The 25596-nt window shown below is 58.6% G+C and overlaps 7 protein-coding genes across 7 annotated transcripts; 2 read left to right on the forward strand and 5 right to left on the reverse strand.

Annotated features, from left to right (window-relative positions):
• Positions 1-9039: 9039 nt before the first annotated feature.
• VDAG_01461 (RING finger protein) lies at positions 9040-11344 on the reverse strand (the record flags this gene model as incomplete). The annotated part of the gene is made up of 3 exons (XM_009650347.1): positions 9040-10547; positions 10594-10636; positions 10721-11344. 3 exons carry the CDS (start codon positions 11342-11344, stop codon positions 9040-9042), a joined length of 2175 nt encoding a protein of 724 aa, XP_009648642.1.
• A 1091-nt stretch (positions 11345-12435) lies between these two features.
• Positions 12436-13330, forward strand: VDAG_01462 (dolichyl pyrophosphate phosphatase; the record flags this gene model as incomplete). The annotated part of the gene is made up of 2 exons (XM_009650348.1): positions 12436-12486; positions 12605-13330. 2 exons carry the CDS (start codon positions 12436-12438, stop codon positions 13328-13330), a joined length of 777 nt encoding a protein of 258 aa, XP_009648643.1.
• A 506-nt stretch (positions 13331-13836) lies between these two features.
• VDAG_01463 (uncharacterized protein) lies at positions 13837-15922 on the reverse strand (the record flags this gene model as incomplete). Its single annotated transcript, XM_009650349.1, has 3 exons — positions 13837-14919; positions 14977-15353; positions 15409-15922. 3 exons carry the CDS (start codon positions 15920-15922, stop codon positions 13837-13839), a joined length of 1974 nt encoding a protein of 657 aa, XP_009648644.1.
• Positions 15923-18566: 2644 nt separating this feature from the next.
• VDAG_01464 (uncharacterized protein) lies at positions 18567-20055 on the reverse strand. Its single transcript, XM_009650350.1, has one exon. The coding sequence runs from the start codon at positions 19784-19786 to the stop codon at positions 18845-18847; it is 942 nt and encodes a 313-aa protein (XP_009648645.1). The 5' UTR covers positions 19787-20055; the 3' UTR covers positions 18567-18844.
• A 601-nt stretch (positions 20056-20656) lies between these two features.
• VDAG_01465 (nuclease P1) lies at positions 20657-21778 on the forward strand (the record flags this gene model as incomplete). The annotated part of the gene is made up of 3 exons (XM_009650351.1): positions 20657-20729; positions 20822-21288; positions 21350-21778. 3 exons carry the CDS (start codon positions 20657-20659, stop codon positions 21776-21778), a joined length of 969 nt encoding a protein of 322 aa, XP_009648646.1.
• A 441-nt stretch (positions 21779-22219) lies between these two features.
• On the reverse strand, positions 22220-23092 carry VDAG_01466 (EBDP3 protein; the record flags this gene model as incomplete). Its single annotated transcript, XM_009650352.1, has 3 exons — positions 22220-22416; positions 22495-22630; positions 22697-23092. The coding sequence occupies 3 exons, from the start codon at positions 23090-23092 to the stop codon at positions 22220-22222; spliced, it is 729 nt and encodes a 242-aa protein (XP_009648647.1).
• A 275-nt stretch (positions 23093-23367) lies between these two features.
• On the reverse strand, positions 23368-23896 carry VDAG_01467 (glucose-repressible protein). Its single transcript, XM_009650353.1, has 2 exons — positions 23685-23896; positions 23368-23626 (listed from the first exon to the last, which is right to left on the reverse strand). Exons 1-2 carry the CDS (start codon positions 23804-23806, stop codon positions 23533-23535), a joined length of 216 nt encoding a protein of 71 aa, XP_009648648.1. The 5' UTR covers positions 23807-23896; the 3' UTR covers positions 23368-23532.
• Positions 23897-25596: the final 1700 nt, after the last annotated feature.

Raw genomic sequence — 25596 nt, forward strand, 5'->3', positions numbered from 1 at the left:
TTCCGCGTTTCTAGAAGCCGTTAGGCAGATGCGTTGAGGTGGGCGCACCAGGTGTCGCGACCAAGGAGGCGTCTTGGAAAACGGGGAGGGGAAGACGAGGAGGGGGGAAGAAAGCGGTTCATGAGATTGCTAGAGACCAGGGGTCTGCCGAAGCGACTTGGAGCAGAACCACTTCCCTTACCCCCCCTGTAGAAATTCGGTCAACCCGCGGGGGTTTGGGCGGCATTAAAACAGGTGATATAAGTCATTTACACACGCCATGCGGCAAAACAGCCAGGCTGCGAGGAGCCGCCGAGAAAGAATAAGGCCAGTACCGCGAAAACAGTCTGGCCTTGTTCACGCGTTGAAGTCGCCCTTGTGCGCGCCAATGGTCAGGTCCAGGGGCGGGAAGCGGGCCGCGAGACTGCATTGGACGAATCTATCTTCTGTTTTCTGGGCTGGCTGGAGTACATGTAGGCAGTTGCGACTGATGCCGATCTCGGGGCCTTTGTGGCAGCTGATTGATTGATTTGGGTTCCAATTCTAAATGCCGAAGCTTCGAGTCGTCATAATCGAAGGCCAGAAAGAAGGCATCAGAAGGGAGGGGGGCGACGATCTCGAGACAGTCGACAAAGCTATGGAGAGTTGGGAGACGAAGGTACTTACATTACACAAAGGAGAAAGGGGACAGGGAAGGCTCGTGGAGAGAAGTGCCCAAATGGCGCGGGCTGTACGTAGTCTGTGCCTTGAGTAACCAGGGGTCCTGTCACGTCGTGCAGGAATGGGGGAGAGGGGAGAGGGGGGGGGGCATACACAGACCAATCCAGCGGAGGCCAAGGACAAAGACGCCGTGTCAATCGCCCCGACCAGTCCGACTGTGGCCGGTTGTCTACCAGGCGGCGCATAATGAGAAACGAAGCGAAGAAAGACGGCACGGAGACTGCCGAGCGAGGGAGGATAGCTGTAACCACAAGCAAGCTCTCGCGCTGCCTGACACTCCACCAGGTTGTGTTCCATTCCGTAGGTGTTCGTCGGGACCAAGGTAAGGTTCGGAGCGAGTAGGGTACATGATGCGTCCTCTTTCTGTGTACATGTACCAGACCTGGTGCGGCGTCGTGCGGCCATGTACCGACATGGATGGGACGCAATAGGGTGGGCGAGGTGGGCCACCACCTATTGATGGAAGCTGTCCGTATGGCGCAAATGGCAGACTGTGCACAAGCTTTGAAGGGCCTTGGTTGCTGATGGGTGCCGAGCTGAGGCGGCCAAGACGGCGGGCAGAGAGACAGAGAGAGAGAGAGAGAGAGAGAGAGAGAGAGAGAGAGAGAGAGAGTTGTCATTGGGTGCTGCATGGATATCGACCGCAGGCTGATATTCGAGAGAGGCAACAAGACTTTCTCTTCCAGTCGGTACAGTGATGGCCACGTTTGGCGTGGTCTTGCTCGAGGACGAAGGTCATGCTCGAAGATTAGGGTCATGCTCGAGGATCGAGGTCGTGCTCAAGGATTGAGGTCATGCTCGAGGATTGAGGACCAGGCCCAGGAAATGCAAAGGAAGAAGCAAGTGGGGTTGCTGGTGTCGTGGCAGAAGGCCTTTCTGTTGTGTGTTTGTGCCTTCCGTCTCCTTGCTCCTGGATCACAACTCTACGAGATGAGCATTGTTTGACGGCGAGTCAGGTGACTTACCGCCAGCGGTCGAGGGGAATACCAGGGCAGAGAAAATAGTCGTCCTCGTCAGGAACAGTGTCAGGTGGAGGCTAGTGAATCGGTGGGTCCAGAGGCCCCCGCTCGGAGCCCTGTTGGGCATGTACATGGTACGTGGCAGCAGGGACTGTATATCGGAGGGTAAGTAAGTTTAGGTAGGCAACTATAAGGTGAGGCAGGTAGAGGTTATAGCAGGTTATAGCAGGAACGTCTAATCCAGGTGTATACGAAGCATGTCTGAAGGGGAAAGAACAACCCGGCGTGCGTCGGCAAGGCGATATCTCGGAATGGAGCGCGCGACATTTCGGAAGGAAGAAAGAGTACATGGTACTGTACATGGTACTGTAAAGGTAGGTAGGTAGGTTACTTGTGCGGGCCACGCACCTGCCATGTTTACATGTACAGACAGGAAAGAGGTTGAACAGTGTGGGTTTCCATCGCTCTTGCTGTCTACCATGTACATCAGACAGACACCATGTCTGCATTGCGTCTGCGCCGGCCTTTGCATCTCCCGCCTGCACCTTTACCGCATCTCTTCACATCACCATGAATTCAGCCGAGTCCAGCCCTTTGATATTGGCAGCCCTGTCCCGTCACTTGCCCTTCTGTTCACCGCAAGCTGCAACAGCAAAACAGCAAACAGCACACGGCACACTGCACACGGCACACCTAGCAACACCTTGCCGATCCAGACCTCCAACCTGCTCAAGGCCCAGCATCGTGACCAGAACTCGTTGGAGCGAGCGCCCCCTCCCGCCCCCCTGGCTGATCCCAGCACCTTGCAGCACATGCATTCCTCATTCTTCAGAGGCCAGCTCAACTGGGAGTTGCCCGCGTAGGGCCCCGCGCCTCTACGATGCCTGCATATGCAAACTTGCCCGCCATCCATCACCTTTCCCGGTCTGCCCTCGCAGCCTGGCCTGATAGCCCAGTGAGTTTGTGCGAGGAATCCTGACTGGCCAACGACGGAGCTCCAGGACAGGCGGGGTGGGGATGGTCCACCCCCTCCCCGTCATCCACGACGACAATGCTTCAAATATTTGGTCTCCACCGGCGTCCGAATCCGACATGGATATCTCTCCACGGCGACCCGACTGCGGCCATGGCCATGCCCGCTGGCAGACATTTTTCGCCGTTTGGCCTTGACGTCTCGTCCCTGCCGCATTCCCCCTCCTCCCCCCAAGTCTGCAACCAGAGAGCGAAAGCACGATAGTTCCACTGGACGAGATCACTCGGCTTGTACGGATAACGGCCGCAGAACTGCAAGGTATCCGCCCAGATGGCAGTGGCCCCGCAAACACGCCAGTGCGCACAGGCTCCAAAGACCGCCCGTCTGAGGTACATGTGCCGGTCCCTCGAACGTTACGGGTCTTGCGGGTGTGCCAGGCGATCAGAGCTTTCCAGGCACAAATCCCGATCCAGCAGAATCCATCCAACGCCCGCTTGACCTCCCTGCCTCTGGCCACCTTGCCCTGCCACCTAGGCAGACCAGGCCGGTTCCCCAGCAGCCCCAGCCATCCATCGCCTCCTGTCAAACTCTCAGACCCTCTCTTCGCGCCCACATCGCTGCCGCACTGCAAGTACCAAGTATTCGTACGGAGAGGCTGTTCCTGTTCTTTCCATACCTACTTCCAGGGGGCTTCCGGTTCCGCGAAGTCTTCTTGCACAATCTTGCACCTCTGTACTGGATGCACACCCGCATAACTCCCCTTCATCCGCACTTGGCAGTTGACTCTTCGTGTCGCGCAGGCGGCCGGACTCATCATGGCTAGCTCCCGGTCGATGTCCCGCCCGCGCCCCAGCTCGAGCCGCCTTCGCCCTACATGTACACACAGCCTGCCCGAGTCCTCTACTGTACCTGTCGTGCCTCTCTCTCAAGGTATCCATCTGCATCTGAATGAGCACACATCGCCTGTGGGGAACGGCAAATACTGTTTCAATCACGACAGACGACGATCGAAACATCCCAATTTCGGATGCACTAGTATCAACGCTTATTCTAATGTCAGCCGATCCGTGTCCGCTGACACCAGGACCATCCTTCCTACTTAAGCTGCCCAGTCCGCAATGCCAACATCAGACGCCCTCGACAATACCTTGCTCGCCGCCATGCATCATTTGTGGATTCGAGGCCGAAATTATCCCTTCAGCATCCATGACCACACAAAATGCTCTAGCGGGCTATATCTGCAGGTCGTTATAGCCTAGCAGCCAGGAGAGCCACCCCCTGGCGAAGTGGGTCCCCTCGATACCATCATCGTTCTGTGGATCGCCCTGCAGCGACTGACGCCCATGTATCTCTGATCTCTTTCACATAAGCCTGCTCAAGATTTATGCAGGCGAAGTCGGGGGGCCAGCTTGAGTAGCTTTCTTCGTCCCTCGAACAAAGGCGAACTAGACCAAGAATGAGACTACGGGTGGAGTGTCGGTGGATTCCAAAGAGGAATCGCTGTATCACTGACCTTCCCTTTGACAGCCGTCGTTTGTTCCTCGCAGCAGCGCTGTTTCTGTTGGCAACCATGCAATTCAAAACAACCTACACTTTCAAGCCCCAGTCTTCGTAGGAAGAGGATGCAACCCGAAACAAAATGTACCACAGCGCCTCAATGTTTCCTCGGCTGCGAACCGCTGTTGCCGAGGAGGCCCGCCCCCCTGGCATATTGAAGAGCATTTCTCCGGGTCCTGAACAGCATTCTGTATTCGTTGACCGCCCAGCTTTCATCTAGGTACCTGCTCCGGCACGGCAGACTCCTTTTGGACGCCGATCTCCGCTTCTATCGATGACAAGCGCCTTATTGAGAATTTGAACCCTGTTGCTCCTTCCCTAAAAACCATGTCTTGTCCACCTCATGTCAAGAAGGGCAATCATGAGTACAGGGCTTGTCGTCAATGCATCACGTCCTCTGGGGATTGAACACCAGGTTCCTGGCAGCCCCCCCTTGAACGGGCCCCACCTCCAGGTTCGTGCTGGAATTACGGGTGGTGATCTTAGCTTGTTTCCCTTGCACGCGAATGGACTGATGGGCGACTTGTCAGAGTTGACTCAGCCATCGCGCGTCCGAGGACATGGCGTTGATCAACGACGTGAGCGGACCCAGAGGTCCAAGCGGCTGCGAGCTTGGTTCATGGACACTGTCGCGCTCAGGGCGGGCGCAAGCTGCTGACGGTTTCCATGTCGTGAAAAAAACAATTGAGAGACGCGACGGTAAGTACATGTAGAAAAACAATATGCCAATGCTAATCTGACTCTTTCAGCGAGATCGGCAAGCGGCTGTGGGTCAGCACACCCCATGGATTCAATTGCGGACCAAGGGAACATGCATCACTGGCCTTTAAGAGGCTGGTCTGATGAGATCGTGGTTTCCATGCCTGGCAGGCTACCTCGTCATCCCACGCTGCTACCTACCAACACGTGCCTTATGTCTTGACCATCGCGATGGTAGGACAGATCGTCATGATCCCTGTAGCCCAGTTTTCCTGCCAAATGGTAGACTCGGCCGAACCATCACAAGACACAAGGTTGCGATTGCCTAAATATCTCGGCAACCGGAGATCACGTCGTCAGAATCGCCTTACAATGCGCAATGTTGTCCAAGTTCAGAAGCAGGACCCGAGTCATTTCCATACCAGGTAATTGTCCGTTGCCAAAGCTGCAATAGTCAGGCGGTCGCCCGGGGCCCGCATGACGATCTACTTCGGAGGTTTCTGATAGGGCTTCCACTGCGAGATGAAGGTATGGCTGGCATTGCTTTGGCGCAAGCGATAGCGCATGTTGCAACTGGCCTCGACAGTTGCTGTCAAAATTCACGCATCGATATTGGCCATGACTGAGCCATGCCAATCTTTTTCGGTCCTCCCCATTTGGAAGTCAACAACCAAACGCCTTCCTTTCTGATGCTGCGCAAAGACTCTTCTAGATTTAGGCGTGACCGGGGGTGGGCTGTTCGGCTATGCCAGTCACTTTCGCAGAGGCGGCGGCCAAGCATGTTCACATAACTAATGTGCCGCTGTTTGACAGTTTAGCCTGAAAATATCAATTGTATGAGATCTCACCCGTCCAGATTCGCCAGGCCTCAGCGAAACCTGCCAGACTTTGGGCTTCTACCTGCAGACATCAAGCCCCAAGCGCGGCTGCTGCTCGGCCGAGGCGTTACAGGGAGAACCGTTCCCCAAGCTGCTAATGTTCCAGGCCTTCACTCCTTGTTTGATTCTCTAGGCTGCTGTCTGTGTGCGGCAGCCCGCCAAAATGGGATGGCCTCCGTAATGGCTGCACACCTTAATTCGTTCGACCTGTCGACCAGCCACACACAGGATGCATTGTTGGGCTGCCAAACTTTGGTACACTAGCAACTAGCTCACCCCTTTCAGAGTTCAGGCCCGGTGGGCTTTTGATTCCTCCAACGCGCCTAATTCCAAGGTCTCGATACCCCTGGTTGGCTCAATCAAATGCTGTTGTGGACCTGGTTGTTTCAAGGCTATAGGTGCTGTGTTAAGTCCACGGCAAATGCTCTGAGGCTGGTTGGCAGGCGGACCGTACCCAAACTTCCTCGGTGAAGAATCAAGAACGGTGACGTCTCCCACTTCCCATGGTGATAGAGCTAAGCGTCTGATGAATTGTGCAGAATGAAACGACTTTAGTGATCGAGTTGCATCATAAGATGGCCCAGAGCCAGCCCAGACGAGCCTTTTGGCATTCTGAGGACCACATCGGGAGAGCGACAGCAAGACGTGGTTCATGGCATCTTGCCTCACCTCCTGGAAGTACTTCTGTCCTCCCAAGGCTGAAGTCCGCCGCACATGGGCGCATCCAAGCTTTCCTGTTTCGTTCTCTCGTTCTCTTCATCTCCTAGGCTAGTGGGTTATACGGCGATGTGCCTGTAAGCCCATGTATGCAAGTCACTGCTCAAGGAAAGGAAGTCTGGTGGCTGGCTCGTCATCGCGGTAGCTCGCAACCTCGATGCATGCTAGTGTATACTATGTACACCAGTTGTGCATGCAACCTGATCGAGAGCTGCGCGCGGCAAAGGCGACTCGGTGCACAGAGCGTAGACTGCCCTTGCATCACAGATCAGCCTTGGCAGAAAGGAGGATCTTCGTCTCAGGTCGCTCTCCGTTGCTCACAAAGATCCATAACCTCAGGTCGACGGTGTACCCGTCCGAAGGCGAAGCTTTTGGAATGCTACGCTTGACTGTCGGGCAGACAGGCCGTACGTACCCCCTCTGATAGCAAGCTCGTTATTATGATGGTGCAGATGCTAGGCTGGCGTATCTTCAAATGTGGGCATTAGACGGTGTCGGTATGGAAGTGAATTTTTGCTGGGGGCTTTGCAGGGCCTGGCTGCCTTCCTTGTTATGGTTCTCCCAATCACGCCTCGTGGCCTTTTGTCTCACTGACACATGGCTCAGTGGTCCTGGGCTCGGTAGTTTAGCCGTATCATGTCTTGGTTTGGGCAGACGACAAGACAGCCTTGGGGATCGCTTCATGACGAATGTACGGCGAGAGAGGCCCAAGGAACGGCACTGCTCTTCGGCTCAACGCTCCAATTCCTCTCAACAACGTCGGAAAATTACCATCGATAAGCGACGATGGAAGGGAAACAGCGGCGTTTCCATGTCCAGAGCCATACCGGCCGCACACTCGTTGGTATTTTGCCCTGAATGCGAGCGGGCCGGGGGGGGGGGGGGGGGGGGCATCACAGTTTGCAGAGATGCGACTGGCGGCTCAGCACCCAGTTGTCGTCTCCTGCATGCCATGTCATATCACCAAGCAGTGGCCCAACTGCCGCATACGAGAGGGACCTGCCCCCGCCCCAGAAGAAAGAGTGCTGCGTGCGTCTAAAGTACTGTATGTACAGCAGGGCTCAGATTCAAGGTGATCTTGCTGTAGCCAGACGGCGACTACTTCCGCGACTCCTTCCGCGGCCGACGAAGGCAGGGTCAGGCCCGCAAACTCTATGCCCTGATCCCAGACGACGGCGGCTCCCTTTTCCTGGCCCTACGTGAGGCCATCTCCCCCAAGGGCAGAGTTGCATCGAATCTGGGGATTTTCTCCGACCGGCACCATGCCTCTGCAAGTGGAGTGTCCAAGCTTGTCCTGAGTTCGTCGCCAACTTACGGGAGGGGACGTTTTGGGGTTGGCCACCCATCATCAGTGTCGTTCGCGAATCGCCATGCTACTGTACTGCACAGTGTGGTGCAGTGCTGTTCCTGGGAGGTGGCGAGTCTCCTACGAGGTTTTGTTCGGGGTCCTCCTGGCTCCTCTGGACGCTTCCAAGGCGCGAGTATCTTCAAGAGGAAGGTCGTGAAAAACCTGGTGCGCATCACGATGGTTCGAGCAGGGATATCCCTTCCCGTGTTTCTGATGCTCGTTTTATGGTCATCGATACCTCACCAATGTTTCTACCTCGACTCTGCAGAATATGTGGACAGCCTTGGACTCTAATCTTCCGGTACTTGTCGCCGCGGAACGAAAACGGGTTGCGAGCTCCAGGACTCCCCCCCCATAGGACCCATCCCTGCCTCAACACACGGCACAACACACGGCCCAACATATTTGATTACCGTCTCGTTCGCGACCCTGGATGGCTGATTGCCCGGAGTACGGAGCCGAGCCAGAGGAACGCACGTCCGTGGTTCTGTTGACCCAAGGGAAGGTTCGGTGCGGTACAGCCTGCATCCGCTTTCTGCAAGCAGCTCGTTCTGACCATCATCTCTCTTTCGATACGGACACCTGGCCTGAAGCTATCGGGAGAGAAAGGCCCAGCTACGCCTATTGCGGATGCCGTCAAGATTCTCCTGGTCCTGTTGCGTCCAAGAATCAATTGGGGCGGCTGGTCTCGACCTGCGGCAGCTGCCACGCTGATTCGTAGGATGAAGGAGGGTATCATCGAACGGGCGGCGAGCCTCCACCACCATCGAATCAAGCCTGCCCTTGCCCCCCTCCCCCCCCCTCCACAGGCCGCTCAGGGTTGTGCCATTCGGGAGGCCCACCGGCAGCCAGTCATTGCTTGCGCCCCTGCGCAGGCGGGGTGCGAGAGCCACGGCTGCTACCCATCAGGTACGTAGGGAGTGCGCATGTGCTCGAGACAGGACGGACTTGGGAATCACACCGGTCATGCGCAGAATGGAGCGTTCCCGGATCACAGAATCGTACGAGGACACACCACAGAAACACGCATTCAGGGGGGGAGGGGCGAGGGTCGAGGGGGAGACGTGGAAGGGGTGGAGAGCGAGAATTGAGCCTGTTTTCTTTCGAGTGCCGCCCTCGGTTCACCTGCGACCATTCCCCGTGTTCCGGTTTGCGTAAGGGTCGGTCAGTCAGTGGTGGTGCGCATATCTACTATGTAGGTGGCCAAGGTCATTGAGCCATGGCGAACAGCACAAGGTCGTCGGCTTCCCCGTCACTGTCGTCCTCGACGTCGGCCAGGGCCATCTGGACAAAGTTCCTGACCCAGGCCGCGTCCTGTGGATTCATCTCGTCGGCCCCATCTCCGTGTCTGACGGGGATGCGGCGAGGCATGTTTCCTCCCGCGCGTTCTTGGGCCCCGTTCGGTCGAGGACCAGCGCGCACACCGGCGCCTCTGTTGTTGCCACGTCCAGGTCCATGCCCATTTCCACGCCCCCCGCGAGCGTGGTTCGCGCCGTGATGGCCGCCTCGACCGCGGCCTGGCGGCGGCGGCGGCGGCGGCGCCTGAGGTGCAGGAGGAGGCACGGCGATGCGTGGTTGGGGGTCTCCGCCGATGCGCAGGACAAGAGGGCCCTCGCGCGCCACGGCGCCGGGGACGTTGTCTCGTGGGGCCTGGTCATTGGCCTCCCGCCCATCGTCACTGTCGCTGTCGCTCTCGTCGTGGCCGGCTGGGTCGTCGTCGAGGACTGGCGGGACGTCGACGTCGTCTGGCAGAACAGCAGGAGGCGGTTGCACGGCAGCCTGGTCACCACCGGCGCCGCCTGCAAAGCCGTAGCCGACGTCGTCTCCGTCACCCTCCTCGAGTTCCCACAGGCGCATGTAGCACGAGGTGCGCTTCCCGCCCGGCTGCTCATTGAAGTGCTGGTACGGGTTGGCGGGGTCGAGCCAGGCCGAGCACAGGTAGCAAAAGTGCGAGTTGCACCGGAAGCAGATCATGTGGTTGCAGCCATGCGTCTTTTGCGCGGGGGCAGCGCAGGTGGGACAGGGCGTAGAGTGCAGCTTGAGGTAGTCTATCGAGGCCTGCTCCTCGGCGGAGAGCTCGCCCGTGTCGCGCGGAGGCATGCACGAGACGAACTCGCCGTGCCAGGACTGGCAGCACCGGCTGCAAAAAGCGAAGCCGCACTCCTCGCAGATGGACAGCAGATCGGCGGGGTCATATGCCGCCTTTTTCTTCTTCTTTCTTTTCTTCTGCTTCGTGGTGGCGCCGCCCTCGGCTTCCGCGTCGGCGTCGGCGTCGGCATCGTCCGAGTCGTCAGACGCCTCACCCAGCTCGAGACCGGAAGGCTTCTTGTGCTTCTTGGAGCGGGCGGCGCCTTCGCACCAGGAGCGAGGGCAATAGATGGTGTTCTTGTCCGACTCGAGCTCCGTCTTGTACATGAGGGTAACGTAGCGGGTGACGAGCTCTTGGGAGAGGCCCATCTGGAGGAGCTCGCTCGGGCTGATGAAGGTCTTCACCTTTTTCTTCTTCTTGACGGCGGCGGTGGGTGCGGCAGCAGCAGGACCGCCAGCAGGACGATCAGCGGCAGCAGCGCGGTCTTTGGCGCAGCTGGGGGCGAGGCATCGCACGGTGGCGAGGTCGCCCTCGGTGATGGCGGTGGCGTAAAAGTCCAGGAGGCAGGCGGCGCAGAAGACATGACGACAGTCGAGCATCTGGTGGCAGACGGCGCCTTTTTTGGGCTCTGCGCAATGTTAGCAGGCATGATTCCACTACCCCATGTAGAGTACTGTCACAGGCTGGCGAGATCAGGTCGGCATCAGGAAGACGGAGCTTATGTGCACCAAGTGAAGTGACACTAGAATATAAAAATGCGCTCATGGGAGGGGGAGAGGGGGCATCCTCACCAAGACAGACGCCGCAGTCAAACGTCTCGCGCGCAAAGGCGGCGCGGCGGGCCTGAATGTCGTAGTCGAGAATGGCGAGCTTGTGCGAGGGGTCGATGCGCAGTGTGCCGGCGGCGTCAATCATGTGGAAGACAGCGTCAGCGGCCTGCTGGACGTGGTCGATGTAGTCAAAGGCGACAAGGTTGCGGCCGGCGTCGGCCCACATACGGGGCCCGTCGCGCTCGAGTTTCTCGACCGTCTCCGGCGTCAGCCAGGGCGGCGTCGTGGTGATGGCGACGGCGGGGGGCTGCTCGGCGGGATAGCCCGGCGGCAGAGCGATGCGCAGGAGGACGGCGGGCAGATGGACGAGCTCGTGCGAGTCGACAGGGCCGTCGCCGGCCTGGGCGGTCGCAGCAGTGGCGGCGGAGGTGGTGGCATCCTGGGTGGTGAGAGGGTTGGCCGGGTCCGAGGCGGCGGGGAAGAGGACGGTGACTGGGTTGGCGGGATGGACGGGGAGCTCGAGAGAGAACTCGAGGTTCGTCGGCGTGGCGGGGGCGGGGGCGGGGGCGGGCGTGTGTTTCTGAATCTCGGGGAAGATGGCCTCGAGGGTTTCAAGCTCGATGTAGCGCTCGTCGGCGCCATCGTCATCGTCCATGGTGGTGGTGGTGGTGTTGGTGTTGATGCGGCGTCCGGGGCAGCGAGATCATAACGAGGAGGCTGTCGTCCGGATATGCATAGATGAAGAGATGTACTGTAATGCAGATGTAAATGCGAATGAGTTGTTTGCGCGCGAAGGCAGTGGTCGTCAAATCATGAGCGAAGCGTTGTGTTGTCTGTGCTGGAGTGATGATGAGTTGAGGTGGATACTGCGTAGTGATGCACTGCGTAGTGATGCACTGCGTAGTGATGCACTGCGTAGTGATGCACCAAGTAGTGATGCACCAAGTAGTAGCAGAGACGAGAATCGTCGGTCGGGTCGACAACCCACACTCACACAGCCAGCGTTCAAAAAGGTGCCCAGCGGCTCGTTCTGGCTGCCTTGAGATGGTGTCGAGAATCTCGGAGCGGCGAGAAGGCGGTCGATCGTGTCATGCTGTTCTGTATCTTTCGCTCGCTTCTCTTCGCCACCCTTTGCTTCCAGACGGCGTGCTCCAGAAAGTGGTGGCGGACAAGAGGTCGTGGGATGACTCTTTCGCCGCCTCGCCGAGAGCACGATGAGATGAAGCCTGAGCAGGGCCACAGTACCTGCCGCCGTACCTGACACCTGACACCTTACCATCTTACCTGCCGGGCAGCGCCTGCCAGGTTCCTAGCCAAGGTGGCACCTGCAGCCCCACGAGGGAGCACCTGCCCGGTAGCACAGCGAGGGAGGTGCTGACGCCTGGAAGCCACGAGGGGGGGTGGTTACGTCAGCATGTCCAGTCGTTCCTGACCCGCCCACACCCAGATCCAGACCCAGACCCTGGGAAGGTGCCACTGGCGTCACATGTCTCGTCTCGAGGCCAAAGACGCCAAAGACGCCAAAGACGCCCAAGACGCCCAAGACTCGACATTTTGGCCTCGACCACGACCACGACCACGACCGCCACACCTGCCCCCCCTTGACCGTCCAACTCTCCTCTGCCTAGGTACCGTCCTCTACTCGGAGAGGGGTTGATCATCAGGCCCAAGATCATAGGCCTCCGACCGCCGATACACCCCGTCGCTCCCTCTCTACCCCCCAGGGCCGCCGCCGCCGTCACGACCATGGACGACACGCGACCCCTCGCCTCGCTGTCCCTTACCCACGTCTACTATGTATGCCGTGCCCTCTCCGTTTCTTGCAGACCCCTCCGGCGCCCCCTGCACCCTCTGCAGACCTTCTCTGCAACGCTGCAAGAACCGCGTGAAGCTGACGCACCGCACCGCACCGCAGGACCCCTCCGACCCCCTCTCCCTCGTCTGCGCCTGGCTCGCCCTCCTGCCGCAGGCCCTCTGCGTCGTCTACGCGACCCTGGCCTTTGCCTCGCGCGAGGCCGAGGTCGCCCTCATGTTCGCCGGCCAGCTCGCCTGCGAGGCCGTCAACTTTGCCCTGAAGCGCCTCATCAAGGAGGACCGCCCCCGCCGCATCCACGGCAAGGGCTACGGCATGCCCTCGTCCCACGCCCAGTTCGTCGCCTTCTGGGCCCTCTACCTCGTCCTCTTCCTCTTTGTCCGCCACCGCGGGCCCCCCGCTCGACAGACCGCGGCAGACGGCGCCAGCAGCAGCAGTAGCGGCAACAGAAGCAGCCCCTACCGCTCGCGCGCCCTGTCCCGCGCCGAACGCGCCGTCGCCGCCCTCGTCGCCGTCGCCACCGCCGCCGCCGTCGCCTGGAGCAGGGTCTACCTCGGCTACCACACGACCAAGCAGGTCCTCGTCGGCCTCACCGCCGGCGCCGCCTGCGCCGTCGCCTGGTTCGCCGCCACAACCCACGCCCGCGACGTCGGCCTGCTCGCCTGGGTCCTGCGGTGGCCCCGTCGTGCGCTGGTTCCGCGTCCCGCGACCTGCTGCTCGAGGAGGACTTTTGCCAGGCCGGCTGGGAGCGCTGGGAGGAGAAGCGCGTGCGTGAGGACGACGCGCTGGTCCGCCAGGAGAAGGCCAAGAAGAGGTGAGGGCGATTGAGCCGAGACTGCAGAGAGATACCCCCCAAAGAATAAAAAGAATACACGACCGAGCAACGTATGGAGTTACAAACCACCGTGCTGCCATGATCACCACCGACTGCACATGTTTATGCTGAGCCCGTCTTGCATTCAAGAAAGGTACCTAGATATATGCAGAGGCCATGCTCTGGCCCATCCTCAGCGGAAAATCCCCACCCCCTCTCTTGATAGTTTTCGTGTCCGTCTCTTACTCGCTCGGTCACATGCATACATACACACACGCACACGCCTGAAATACCAACTTCACCAAACCCGGCGTCGACCGTCCCAGTCGTATAGGTATCAGATTCTGCCGAACAGAAGGAAAGTGTAAAAACAAGACGGCCCACGCCGTCTACAAAAAAGGGCCATATATATTTCATGAAATGTTCTCTCCTCTCCCCACCAACTCCTTGCCGATGTAATCAACTTAGCACACCGTCTCTCTCTCTCTAACGCCTGCATCCGGGCCCGCATACTGGCCCGCTAGATCCAATCGGGCTTGTGCAGCAGGTCGCAGTCGCAGTCGGGCTTGTAGCACCTCTCCTTGCCGGCCCGTTGTAGGCTGGCCATGCGCTTCGGTGTGTCAAAGCCCACACCCTTTGGGCTCGTGATGCGCGATTTGGGGCTGAACGGCGTGTACACGGCCGAGTTGAGTGTCGGGCCCGAGTCGCGCGCCGCCGACGAGCCGATGAGCGTCGACTCGCCGTCATAGCTGTTGGTGACAGCCGCGTTCAGCGGGCTCGGCCGCTTGGACCCGTCTTTCTCTCGCTCCAGCGGGCAGCCGAGCACGTGGACCTCTTCGCTATCCCGGAAGTAGCGAGAGTTGAGAGCTGGTGCGTCCTCGGCGTTGGAGAATCGCAAGCCAATCTGCACCGTGGCATGGGAGTGCATGGACGAATCGCGGCGGTGACGGACACCGCCAGCGTGAACCAGTGGTGGGGGCACGAGCGACTGCATGTCATCGTCGTTGTCAATGAACTTCTCACCACGAGGCGTCGTTGCGTTGGGCGAGTATGTTGTCGCGGGAAGAAGGGTGAAAGACCGTGCGCCGCTGCTGTCGCGAGGGAAGAGCGAGTAGGTGGACTTGCGGATCTGGTCCTTGATGACCTGGAGGGTGGATGCGGGCGGTGTCGGCTCGACAATCGTCGGGCCAGACGGAACGGTGGGGGGTCGCAGGGCAGGCAAGCGAGGGGCGTTGCGGCTGTCATAGGTTGGTGTGCCGGTCGGGCTCTCGATGCGCTCCTCCTCCATCTTCCCATACGCCACGCTGCTGTCCAGGCGCTCAGGTGCCCGTGATCGAGATGGCGAGCCGGCATTCGAATTGTAGTCGTAGTCACCAGGCCACACTCGGATGCCTTCCTTGAGCTTCTTGCGGTCTTTTTCGCACTGCTCGCGGGCACCGATCGTGGCGAGGCAGTTGGCGCGGAGGAACAGATGCAAGCCACCCGTGAGAAGACCAGAAAGGTTGGCGACGACGGAGGCGATCATGGAAAGATTCAGGGGCTGCGAGCCGGCAGTCCTGAGATCGTTGAAGACGATGGTATAGAAGAAGGGAATCATGAAGACCTGTGTGCTTGGTAAGAATGCATGTTATACAGGTGGCAAACGGATCAACAAACGTACGGTAGAGATGATGGCCATGGTCAAGTAGTAGACCATCCTTGAGGCCGCCACGCGCTCAGACTCGTCGATCTGGCAGTTGTTGTGCAGCCGCCAGGCAATGATGACGGTGCAGACGAGGAGCGTTGCGGCAATGACGATGAGGAGGATGAAGACGCCAGCCTTCCAGCGCTGGACAAACCAGAACAGGGAGCCAAAGCAAAAGTTGGGAGGACGAATGAAAAGCGTGACGACAAAGGTAACAAGTAGTAGGGTGCCAACAATGGCAAGGCAACCAGCGACAGTCCATTTGCCCCGACCTGCGAACGGCTGCTGTCGTAATGCCCGTGAGGTGACCTCGAGGCCAAATACAAATTGAATATAAGGGACGATGAAAACCGCTAATCAGAGAATTAGCAAACAGAACGCATGACGACGCTGATTGTATTGACGGACCAGGCAACATCATCTGAGAAGTAGTGGTACAGCCCAGGATCAACATGGACTTGAGACCGGTCGACTGTGCGACGGCGAACGTAATGCCCTGAACGACAATGCCGACGGACAAGACGAGGGGAAACGTCTCCGCCGGCGCGACAAAGGTGAACCCGCAGGCCCTGGTGCACGTTAGCTTGACAAGACGTCTCATAGCTCTGCCATTGATGCCCACGCACAAGAACTTGAATCTCGGATCCTTCCGCTTCTTCGTGGCGTAGCTGTGCCAGATGATACCGACGGCGGTGGCGAAGGCGGCGACGACATTGAAGGCGGCGAGGATGATGACAGACGTGCGGATAGACTTGGCGGCGGCGAATCGAAACTCGTTGATGAGGGCGGCCTGGGAGGTGTCGTTGTTCTGGCCGGCGAAGGAGTTGGTCGAGCCGCCGTTCGTGTTGCCGATGCCATTAGCACTGCCGTCGTCCCGCGCCCAGAGGTCGTTATGGGGGTTCATCCAGCCCCACGAGTCCATATTGGCGAAGACGGCAGGCTGTCGATATGAAAAGAGCGTAGGCGACCAGCCGCGACGAAGCCAAAGATCAGTGGGTAGCGGAAACCATCCAGGCCATGAAGGTTGGGTTGTCGTGTGGGAACGCCTGTGTCTGGTAGATTGACGTGGCGGAGAGAAAATAAAGGGAGATGACGGGAAGGAAATTGAACGAGTGAATGGAGGATGGGATGAGAGAGGAGAAGAGTCAAGCTGTGACGAGCGAGGGTCAGGCCATGGTCAAGAGCGAGGGAACACTGAGAAAGCGGCGGACCTGGAGGACGGGACCATGGATGGGACGAAACAGACCCTGAACCGCCGCTAGGCCTGGCCTGGAGCCTATCCCTTTAGTGCCCAAATTTGGCCTCAGTACATACATTGATCACCGCCTGCTTCAAGAGCTTGAAGGTGGATCTCAGTAGGTACAGCCATGTACATAGTATATAGGTACTGTACAGGCATCTAGATGTACTGCCCACTATATCCTTAATTCAATTGGTGACATGTATTTTCTGCCACTCGGCTGTCCATCATACGAAGTACTGAGGCCAAATTTGGGCACCAAAGGGATGAATGGCGAGAGCGGCAGACGCTGCTCTGGGGACGGGGTACCGAGCCGTGTCTACAAGCTCAATGTACAGGCAGCGATACCAAGTACCTCACGGTTGTCTGTGGCGGGCTGACGCTGAGGAGCGGGGAGAACGGGTACAGAGGCACATAGAGACCCAGGCACAGGCCCCGCGATCTGGATGGGCCCCACGCGGACGAGAGGCGAGCCGGGTCGTTAGCCAAACCGCCACACGATCCGGGCATGGGAGGCTGTCGAGGTGAAGGCCGGGGGCACGGCAGCACTGCGATTGGATCAGGGAGCTGTAGGTGGTGTGTGGGCAGCGTGTGGGCTGACAGGCACAGCAGGCTCTGGCCTTCTGACGTGCAGATGCTTGGTTCACGAGCCGGGGATCGAGTCCTTGTTCGACGGCGTCATTTCGTGGACGGCAACCGACAAAGACGCCATGGTACGCTGACAGGGCTTCCTGACAGCCAGCCCACAAGCCAGACTGGGCACGACAGGGAGGGCGAGCGGGATGGTGCAGGGCACCACCTCTCAATGAAGCCGGGTTTCTGTTGGAGCCCGTCCCTGGCCAGTGTAGAAGGTTTGTCGAGCGACAAAGTGCGCAAGCGAGCGACCGACCGAGTGAGCAGGCGAGGGAGAGAGCTGAGCAGAAGACAGAGAGCCAGGAAGAGGCATTGACGTGGCGAGAGGCTCAGGCTCTGACGCAGTGATGGAACACGTTGAAGTTTCGTCGTGTCGATGGCCCCTGTTGTTCTGGTTGTAACCGGTCGAAATGGGTGAGGTGAGGTTGGGACAAAGCAAAGCGCTAAGCCTGACTGGGCCTAGAATCGTGACTGCCGAGGCGTGGATCAAACCTGCCTCGTGCCCCTTGCCCCTTCCCCCCACTCCGCCTTCTCCCTTCCCCTCGTGGTCCGTTGCTCTTACCTGACGTGCGGCTTTCACTCGCACACTTACCTACCTACTACCTGATAAGGTACGGTAATTACGCAACGGAGAAGGGCAGAGGAAGTCGCTCCGGACAATACATGGCGGGGCCAGCCCATTGCTGCTTCAGAGCGCTGCCACATCCAATTCTGGCGGTGGCGTCGCCTGCCTCAGGATTTGTCTTCACAAATCAACTGATGCTGCTGGTTGGTCTCTTCATCTAGCTACAACCTTTGGCTCGCCAGCTCTGCACCTCATCCCAGATGCAGCATGGCTAGCTAGCTGGACCATGATAGCGAACATCCAGTTGGCATCCTCAGTATGGCCTTTCGACGCAAACAAGACATGCCAACTCGGCATTGGTCACACATCTACCCTCTGGGCCAATCCGCGAGTCGACCCCAACATACCTATCTCATCTCGCAATCGGGCTCCCTCGCGACCCCGCCAGCGAACGCTCAGGAGCAGCGCTAAGCGAGGCTCTCTTCCCAAAAGTTGGTTCGTCTGTTCCCCTCGATTTGCAGCCATGTGAAGCAATCCCCGTGTCAGAAGGAGAAGACCTTGGCCAGGGGTCACCTCAGGTGAGGATGAACGGTCTACAGTACCCTACCTAGCTCTCCGTTGCTCCCTTGCTCACTGCAACCACACTGAGGCGCGGACAAGCCCCCTCGGCTTTCCCCACACTGGCATCCCACCCGCCAGATAACGAGCCCGCGCGCCCTGACAGGCTACGGCCTACCTCCCCGTCAGCTGTCATCATCTCTTCTCGCCTCACAGACCAGTCGCCTCACAGACCAGTCGCAGGGGATGCTTCTTTGTGCTGTTGAAACGAAGTTGTTCTAGTCGGCATGAGCTTCAGCGCGGGCTAGCACCGCACCATCACCTGAGGCAAGCTGAGCCGGCCAGCGACTGACTCTTGTCGTCGTGTTTCTCCATCCTCTGATTCGTGAGCCGCCTCTATCGAGGCCATCTATCGGCAGGACGTGGTGCCTCTTACACAGAGAAGCTTGCGCTGCGGAATCACAATGGCTCGAGAGAGTCCGCCTTCGCGGACAAGGAGGGTGTTAGGGGCTGGACGAAGCACCTTTCTGGTGTCTGGGAATCCCAATCTTTCACCTACGCCCGGTCTGTCTCCAGCAAGTAATTCGATTCGATGGCCTGTGATGCGCTAGTCGTCATTCGCCAGATGAGTGGTCGCTATTTCGTATGCCGTGGCGAGAAACCTAATGCTCATCACATATCTTCACTTAGAACGACCTGTATTCACCAGCATTCATGCTCCGCTAGGCGATCCTTGATGATCTGACGGCCTACTCTATATGAAAGTCCCGTGTGCAATAGAGTCGCCGATCACGGTCAATCCCTGAGACCCGGGAGCAGAGTTCGTCGATGGACTCGTGTCAGACAGCTTATCTCTGTGGAGCAGGCCAGCTTTGCTGGCCCAGGCTCGGGTCGGACAGCAGACCCAATCTTCGACCGAGGACTGACCACATGGTCTCCCCCTCGTCTAGAAGCCGATGCCAGCTCCTCACGATGCTACTGACTGAAGATCCCAACACAAGAAACCCGCCCACGAGCGCAATCGTCTGGTCCAGCTCGCCCAGTTTCGTCGCCGACTGCGGCATCAGCCCCGTATACATGGCGAAGTGGATCATGACAGCCACGCTGTCGCAACAGCAGAAGACATAGTAGATCAGCGTGACAAGCAAGTGAGGCAACCCGTTCTTCACCCAGTTATAGACGGCGAGTCGTCGGACCAGCTTGCCATCTGCAAACAATGCCACCGGATGGAACAAGAACTCGGCGGCCCTGATCGTGATGACGAGATGCTGGCCGTCTCCGACGTGGAACGACCACCCGCCGAGGGGCACAACTTGGTAGTTAGCTCGCGCCGAGTTCGCCGAGTAGGCCACCATGACTGCAAGCGTGCAGTACATTTGAACGGGGATCAGCCATGCGAGGCGGGCTTTGAGCAGCGGGCCGCCTACGCGCAGGTTGGCGACAATCATGAAGGCGCACGGCAAGCTGATGGCACCGACAAAGTCATGACACAGCACGAAGGGCGCCTGCAGGGCCATCTGACGCGCCGAGTATGTTGTGTCGGTCGGATCGCCGCGGAAGGCTTCAGACGTTCCAGACAGCTGGTAGAAGATATCGGTAGCAGCCACGGCGGGGATGAGCAGGAATGCGGCGAGGTCAGCACTCAGCACCCAGTCGTCGCTTGTCTTGCGCTCAAGTGACCAAGAGAGCAGCAGCGCCAGGCCCGACAGCATCCAAGCGCCAGTCGTGCCGGGGCCGTAGAGAGATGAGACAAGTCCCAGCGGATCGGGAGAAGTGGTGGCGTCCTCCATTGTCCTGATGCCTGGCTCGAATTGGTGGCGATGGTGCACTTTGCTGATGCGGGCTTTGGCGTGTATGCCTCAAGTTGGCGAGTGTCCGCCGAAGTTCGAAGGCCACGGAAATTGTGAGTAGCAATGCACAGTTGGTCATCCACATCCGTTTTCTACTATTCGGCTGACTGGCGGCCTCACATCGTGATGACGGCAGGCTGTGTGCTGGCGATGATGATGCAGCATCCTGACGAGGCAGTGAGAGCGCCACGTCCTGAGCTTCGCATCCTGTCAGCCATCGGACCAACGGCATCTGACTAAGGCGAAGGACTTTATATACAGCTTTAAGGCACATCCCATCTATGCGTCTGCTCAGCTAAACGACACTCACGTGACTATCTTCCACGTGACCCGGAGAAGGCCGACAAGAACCCCCGCCTCATCTTCCGTTATCACGGGTGGGCCAACCCCGGAAAGTGGTCCTAACCGAAATAGTCAGGTCGGCAAGCCGGGGCGCCACAATTTCGGCAATGACGCCGGAATCGAGCGAATCCCCGGCGTCATCCATTCCCCCCTCTCCCCAGTATCCTCCCCGCTGCATTCGCAAATGCCAGGCCAGCCCCAGGAACCCAGGCTCTTGGATGACAATCTGACTGGGGCGGGACTGGCCCGTCGAATTCGGAGCCTTGCCCATGTGGTCTTGGTGTGGGGAACGGCGGGATCGGCACGAGATCGCATGCAGCTCACAGGCTTCGCGCAGAGGGGGAAGAAAAGTGTTGATAAAGATGAAGGGGTCGCTTCCGAGGTGAACTTGGTTTCTCTTTTCTCCTTCCTTCTAGTCCACGTTCGTCTCCCCCCCGCGTAGCAGCAATTAGACCCGACCTCGTCACGATGCGTGCCTCTCACTTTGCTGCCGCCCTCGTCGGCGCCTTCGCTGCGCCTGGCCTGGCATGGAACACTGATAGTGAGTCGCGACGTTCTCTCGGCTGCGGCTGAGGCTCCCTCCTCCTCCTCCTCCTCGTCAATTGCACAGCGTGCTGACCTCGAGGCCACCAGTCCACCAGCAGATTGGCTTCGCGGCCGAAAAGTTCCTCTCGCCGGCAGCCAAGGCCATCCTCAGCGAGATCCTCGAGCCCGAGTCGGGCGCCAGCCTCGGCCGCATTGGCGCGTGGGCCGACGCGCACCGCGGCACGCCCGAGGGCCGGCACACGACGACGTGGCACTGGATCAACCCGGCCGACCAGCCGCCGAGCTTCTGCAACGTGCACTACAACCGCGACTGCACGTCGGGCGGCTGCATCGTCAGCGCGCTCGCCAACGAGACGCAGATTCTCAAGTCGTGCATCCGCTCCGTCAAGGACGGCAAGCTCGTCGGCGGCGCCAACGCCACGTGCGCCAACGCCGCCAAGTTCATCACCCACTTCATCATGGACATTGCGCAGCCCATGCACGTCACGGGCATTGCGCGCGGCGGCAACGACATTCCCGTCGTCTTTGGCGGCGTCACGACCAACCTGCACGCCGTGAGCCGCCTTCCCGTCTTGTGCCGTTGAGAAGAGAATCTGTCTAACTGACACGCGCCAGATCTGGGACGGCCGCATCGTCTACTCGCTCGCCGGCAACGTCACGGGCTTCCCCAACACGACGATCCAGCCCTTCTTCAGCGACATGGTCGACCGCATCCGCGCCGACACGTACTTTGTGCCGACGCGCGACTGGCTCAGCTGCACCGACCCGTCGACGCCGCTCGCCTGCCCGCTCGAGTGGGCGCGCGACGCCAACCAGTGGAACTGCGACTACGCCTTCAGCCAGAACACCAACGCCTCGGACCTGCGCACGAGCGGCTACGCCGAGGGCGCCTGGCCCATTGCCGAGTTGCAGATCGCCAAGGCCGTGCTCCGCATCGCCACGTGGTTCAACAAGCTCGCCGACTGCAACTTCAAGGACCGCGAGGTCGTCCTCGACCCCTGGCCCATGAAGGCCTGGCTCGGCGGGCCCAACGCTGGCAACTAGATCTGATATTGGTGCTGCTGCAGCGTTGATTTCGTGTACATAATTTGTTGTTGGTCGACTTGATGATAGCGGAAAAATGAATCGACTCTGAACGGTATGCGGATGGTGCCGTTGAGGCGTACTCCGAGCGTGATACATGTGACTGCACTTTACTTCTTTGCGGAAGGCGCCGAAAGACGTCTCGATTGCGTTGGGGCGCCGGGGGGGTCAGAACACACGGCACCAGGGTCCGGGGGACGATAATCCCTGGTTCCCCCCCCCCCCTTCAATGAATATGGCCTGCCGATGAGCAGTGCCTGACCCTTGCCTACACACTCTGAGAGTTACGCTGTTGTAGCGACTCCAGACAAATGTGCTCCATTGGTTTACCTGCCTAGGCCCCTTTTCCTTGTCTTCTCGGCTCCCATGAATCGTGGCCAGCACCCAGCAAAGCGCAACACCCTACAGGTTCTTCTTCGCCAGGGCCTTGTGCGCGTCAAAAGCCCCCGTGATCTCCTTGAATGCCACCCACAGCGCCCACGCCGGAATAAAAACCCACAGCATGTTGAAGAAGACGAGGTACAGCCACAGGTACATCCAGTTGCTCGTGTCGAGGTTGATGTTGCCGGTCAGCCACTCGGGACAGAACGTCATGAAGCCTGCAAAAAAAAACAAAAAAAACGCGCCCTGTCAGCCGTGCCCTGAAGACAAGGGTTCTTGCACTGGGTCACACTCACCACCGTAGATCTCCGCCGTGGCAATGACGACAATCCAGAAATTGACCTTGGGTTCGCGCCGCGCAATCAGGTAGCAGATGTAGACGGCCAGCGGACCGGCGCCGAAGACGGTGAGCAGCTCGAGGCTGATGACGCCCTGTTTGGGAAGTCGCCGTTAGCATTGCACCCGATGAAGTATCCGCGAGCAATGAGAGATTCCTACCAGATCAGCACCTGCCCAGCGCTTGTCGGCGTTGGCGTAGACCATCCATAGCTGGGCGAAGGGGTTGTCGCCGCCGGCTTGGGCGCCGTAGACGCGGTCGGTGTGGCCGAGGTAGTTGTAGGGCGTCGGGTGGAGGGCTCCAATGTCGACCACGTCGGCCACGGAGATGTAGGAGAAGAAGCAGTGGTAGAGGAAGCTCCCCTCGAGGAAGAAGTGGATCAGAGCATCGAAGGCGTGCCAGATGAAAAGGACGCGGTACGTCGCCGACGTGGCAGGATGGAGGACGCGTCGCGAGACGGCGATGGCGACGGCCAGGAGCACGACGGTTGCTGCCAGGGAAATAAGAGTCGTCTGGTCGAAGAGATCCGGTGGAAGAGAGCTCGAGGACATCGACATGTTGGACGGTTGCAGACGATGGTCTTGCCGCTGTTGTTGAGTTGTCGTTGGAACTTTAGCCGATAGCTCAACGCCGATAGCTCAGTGCAGGAACTGGCCAGTTGGCGATGTTACCTTCGGGAGTCCGTGCACAATAATTCCCCGAATAAAGTCGATCCACATGTTTCTGCATTGTAGAACATGGGAAATCGAGGCTCATGACGCAGAATGAGTCTCTGACATGTCACTGCAAAAAAGTCACTGCAAAAAAGTCACTGCAAAAGTCACTGCAAGTATGATTGTGGAAAGTGTATGAATTGCGGGTAAACTATCTAGGATCTCGTCCTCAGACTGTATGCTCGTGCTCAATCACTCCCTCATTCCAAAAGTACCATTACGCCTTCGTGACCATTGCCGCCCTGATGGAGGGTAGGGGTATCATCATCGTGAAGAGGAGTTGCTTAGTGCTTGGCAGACTCCTTGTGGACATCAGCCTGGGTGTTGTGCTTGGTCTCGTCGAGCTTGTCACCGACGGCGTCCTTGCCGGCGGAGAAACTGGGAGACATGTTAGCAGGCTGTAGATTTTGGGAATCAGTGAAGAAGCGAGACGTACCGAGTACCGATGCTGGCGTTGTTGTCCTTGGCGACCTCCTTGTTGGCCTCCTTGGAAGCGGTGGCACCGGCGCCCTGAACGGTCTCAGCGACGTAGTTGGCGGCGTTCTTGACAGTCTCCATTGTGAAGGTTGGGTTGGTTGTTTGGGGTTGGTTGGTTTGAGTGTTGTTTGATTGTAGAGAAGTAGTTGTTGATGGAGGAAAGAAAGATGTCATCGATGGGTGGCAGAGGTGATGGGTTTATATAGAAGATAGGGGGGGGGGGAAGGACCTCTGGCGAGCCTGCCAGAGGCAGGCGCCCGATCTGGTGAGATCGAGCTCTTGCCTAGCACGGGCAGTCACTCTTCGTACCTTCACATTTGCTGTGGCTGAATCACAGGTGGGGGAGGGGCCCGCTCGTCTGCCTTCCTGGCCGTTTGCCCGACTGGTCTCCTGGGGCCGCTTCCTTTACTGGGCCGCTTGTCCCATCGAGGCAAGCAAAAAGGCAAGAGGTTTGGAGGGGTACGCCCCAGCAACAGCCACGATCCGATGCTTAGCGCTGTCTCGTTGGCTGGCCGTCGTCGGAAGACCATCATGTGGTCCCAATGGGGCCTGGGAAGCTACGTCATGATAGAGCACGTTTGCGGCTCAGGGGGGAAGTCACTTTTGCGATGGTCAGACAAGTCAGGGTGCGTATGCTAGGCTGAAGCAGCATCATGGTTCTAACAACATGGACTTACTTGCTGGGACCTGATCGTCTCCCCATCGAAACCATTTTCGCCTTAGGACCGGGGTAGCTCTGGCTGTGGCGGGGCCAAACGTTGCAGGGAGGCAGTCTTCGCCAGACCTGACGTCATGAGCAGCCCGCGGTGGGGCACGCGGTGGTGCAGATGCTGAACACTGGAGCTGCTCGTGCTTGTGCACCTGCTCTTCTTGCCCGTGCTGATGCTGATGCTGCTCGTTCGAACACATACATGTACCACACAATGCACTGCACACACATCAGGCAAAGCGCCGTGCCTACGTCATTTCCACGAACCACGTACCCCTCACCACCCGGATAGCGGGGTCGTCTCATGCCATGCCACTGGTCTTGAGACGTGTCTCTCCAACGCGCGCAGATGAGGTGTGGACTCTGTTCCGGATTGCACATGTCAAGAAGGCCACGAAATGTACATGGCAAACGTCAGCCATGTGTGATCTACGCCCGTAAGGCCATGCCAATATCATTTTCGTCTCGCCACGTTACGTAGGTCGATATGATGCATGATGCTGCTACCTTACATGTACCTTGATCGCCCGCCGGTACAAACCGCCCGCAACAGCGCGTGACTGTTGATGGGGAATACGGCATGGAATTTCAGCACAAAGTCCATGTCTCCCCCCCCTAGGTAGCATGATCAGCGCAGCGCCCCACAATTCAATTACAGGCACGAAGGACAGCAGAGCAGGCATGGTGGAAGGGGGAACTGGGGGGAGCGGGTGGGCATCAGAAAATCTCCCATGTCCAATACGTGGCTGTGCGATACCTCGGAGCCTCATGCCCACTACCGTCAGAGGCTCAGTCGAAGCCTGTTGTAGCTCTCCTCTGCCTTGCCCCGCCAGATCTCTCTCAGAGCCTCCACACATCGGGAACGAGTTCCTCTCCCAAACACATAATCAAAACAATCAGCGTTGCAGCTGCCTGCTCTCATTGGCAGCTTGAGCAGCATCCAAAGAACAAGCTCTGGCGCATGACGTCACCATCTTCCACTGCATGTTCTGGACCTGGCGGCCCCGTAGACACACGGTCCTTCTTTCCACAGCATATACGGAATGGGCAAGCTCAAGGTGCACTTCCCCCCCCCCCCCCCCCCCATTAAAAAGTAGGCAGTAAGTAAGTAAGCAGCTAACAGGGAACCCGGAGGGCCGCTTGGGGAGGCAAAAAATTATTT

This window comes from Verticillium dahliae, genomic scaffold, assembly GCF_000150675.1.
Source record: "Verticillium dahliae VdLs.17 supercont1.2 genomic scaffold, whole genome shotgun sequence".
Lineage (NCBI taxonomy): Eukaryota > Fungi > Ascomycota > Sordariomycetes > Glomerellales > Plectosphaerellaceae > Verticillium > Verticillium dahliae.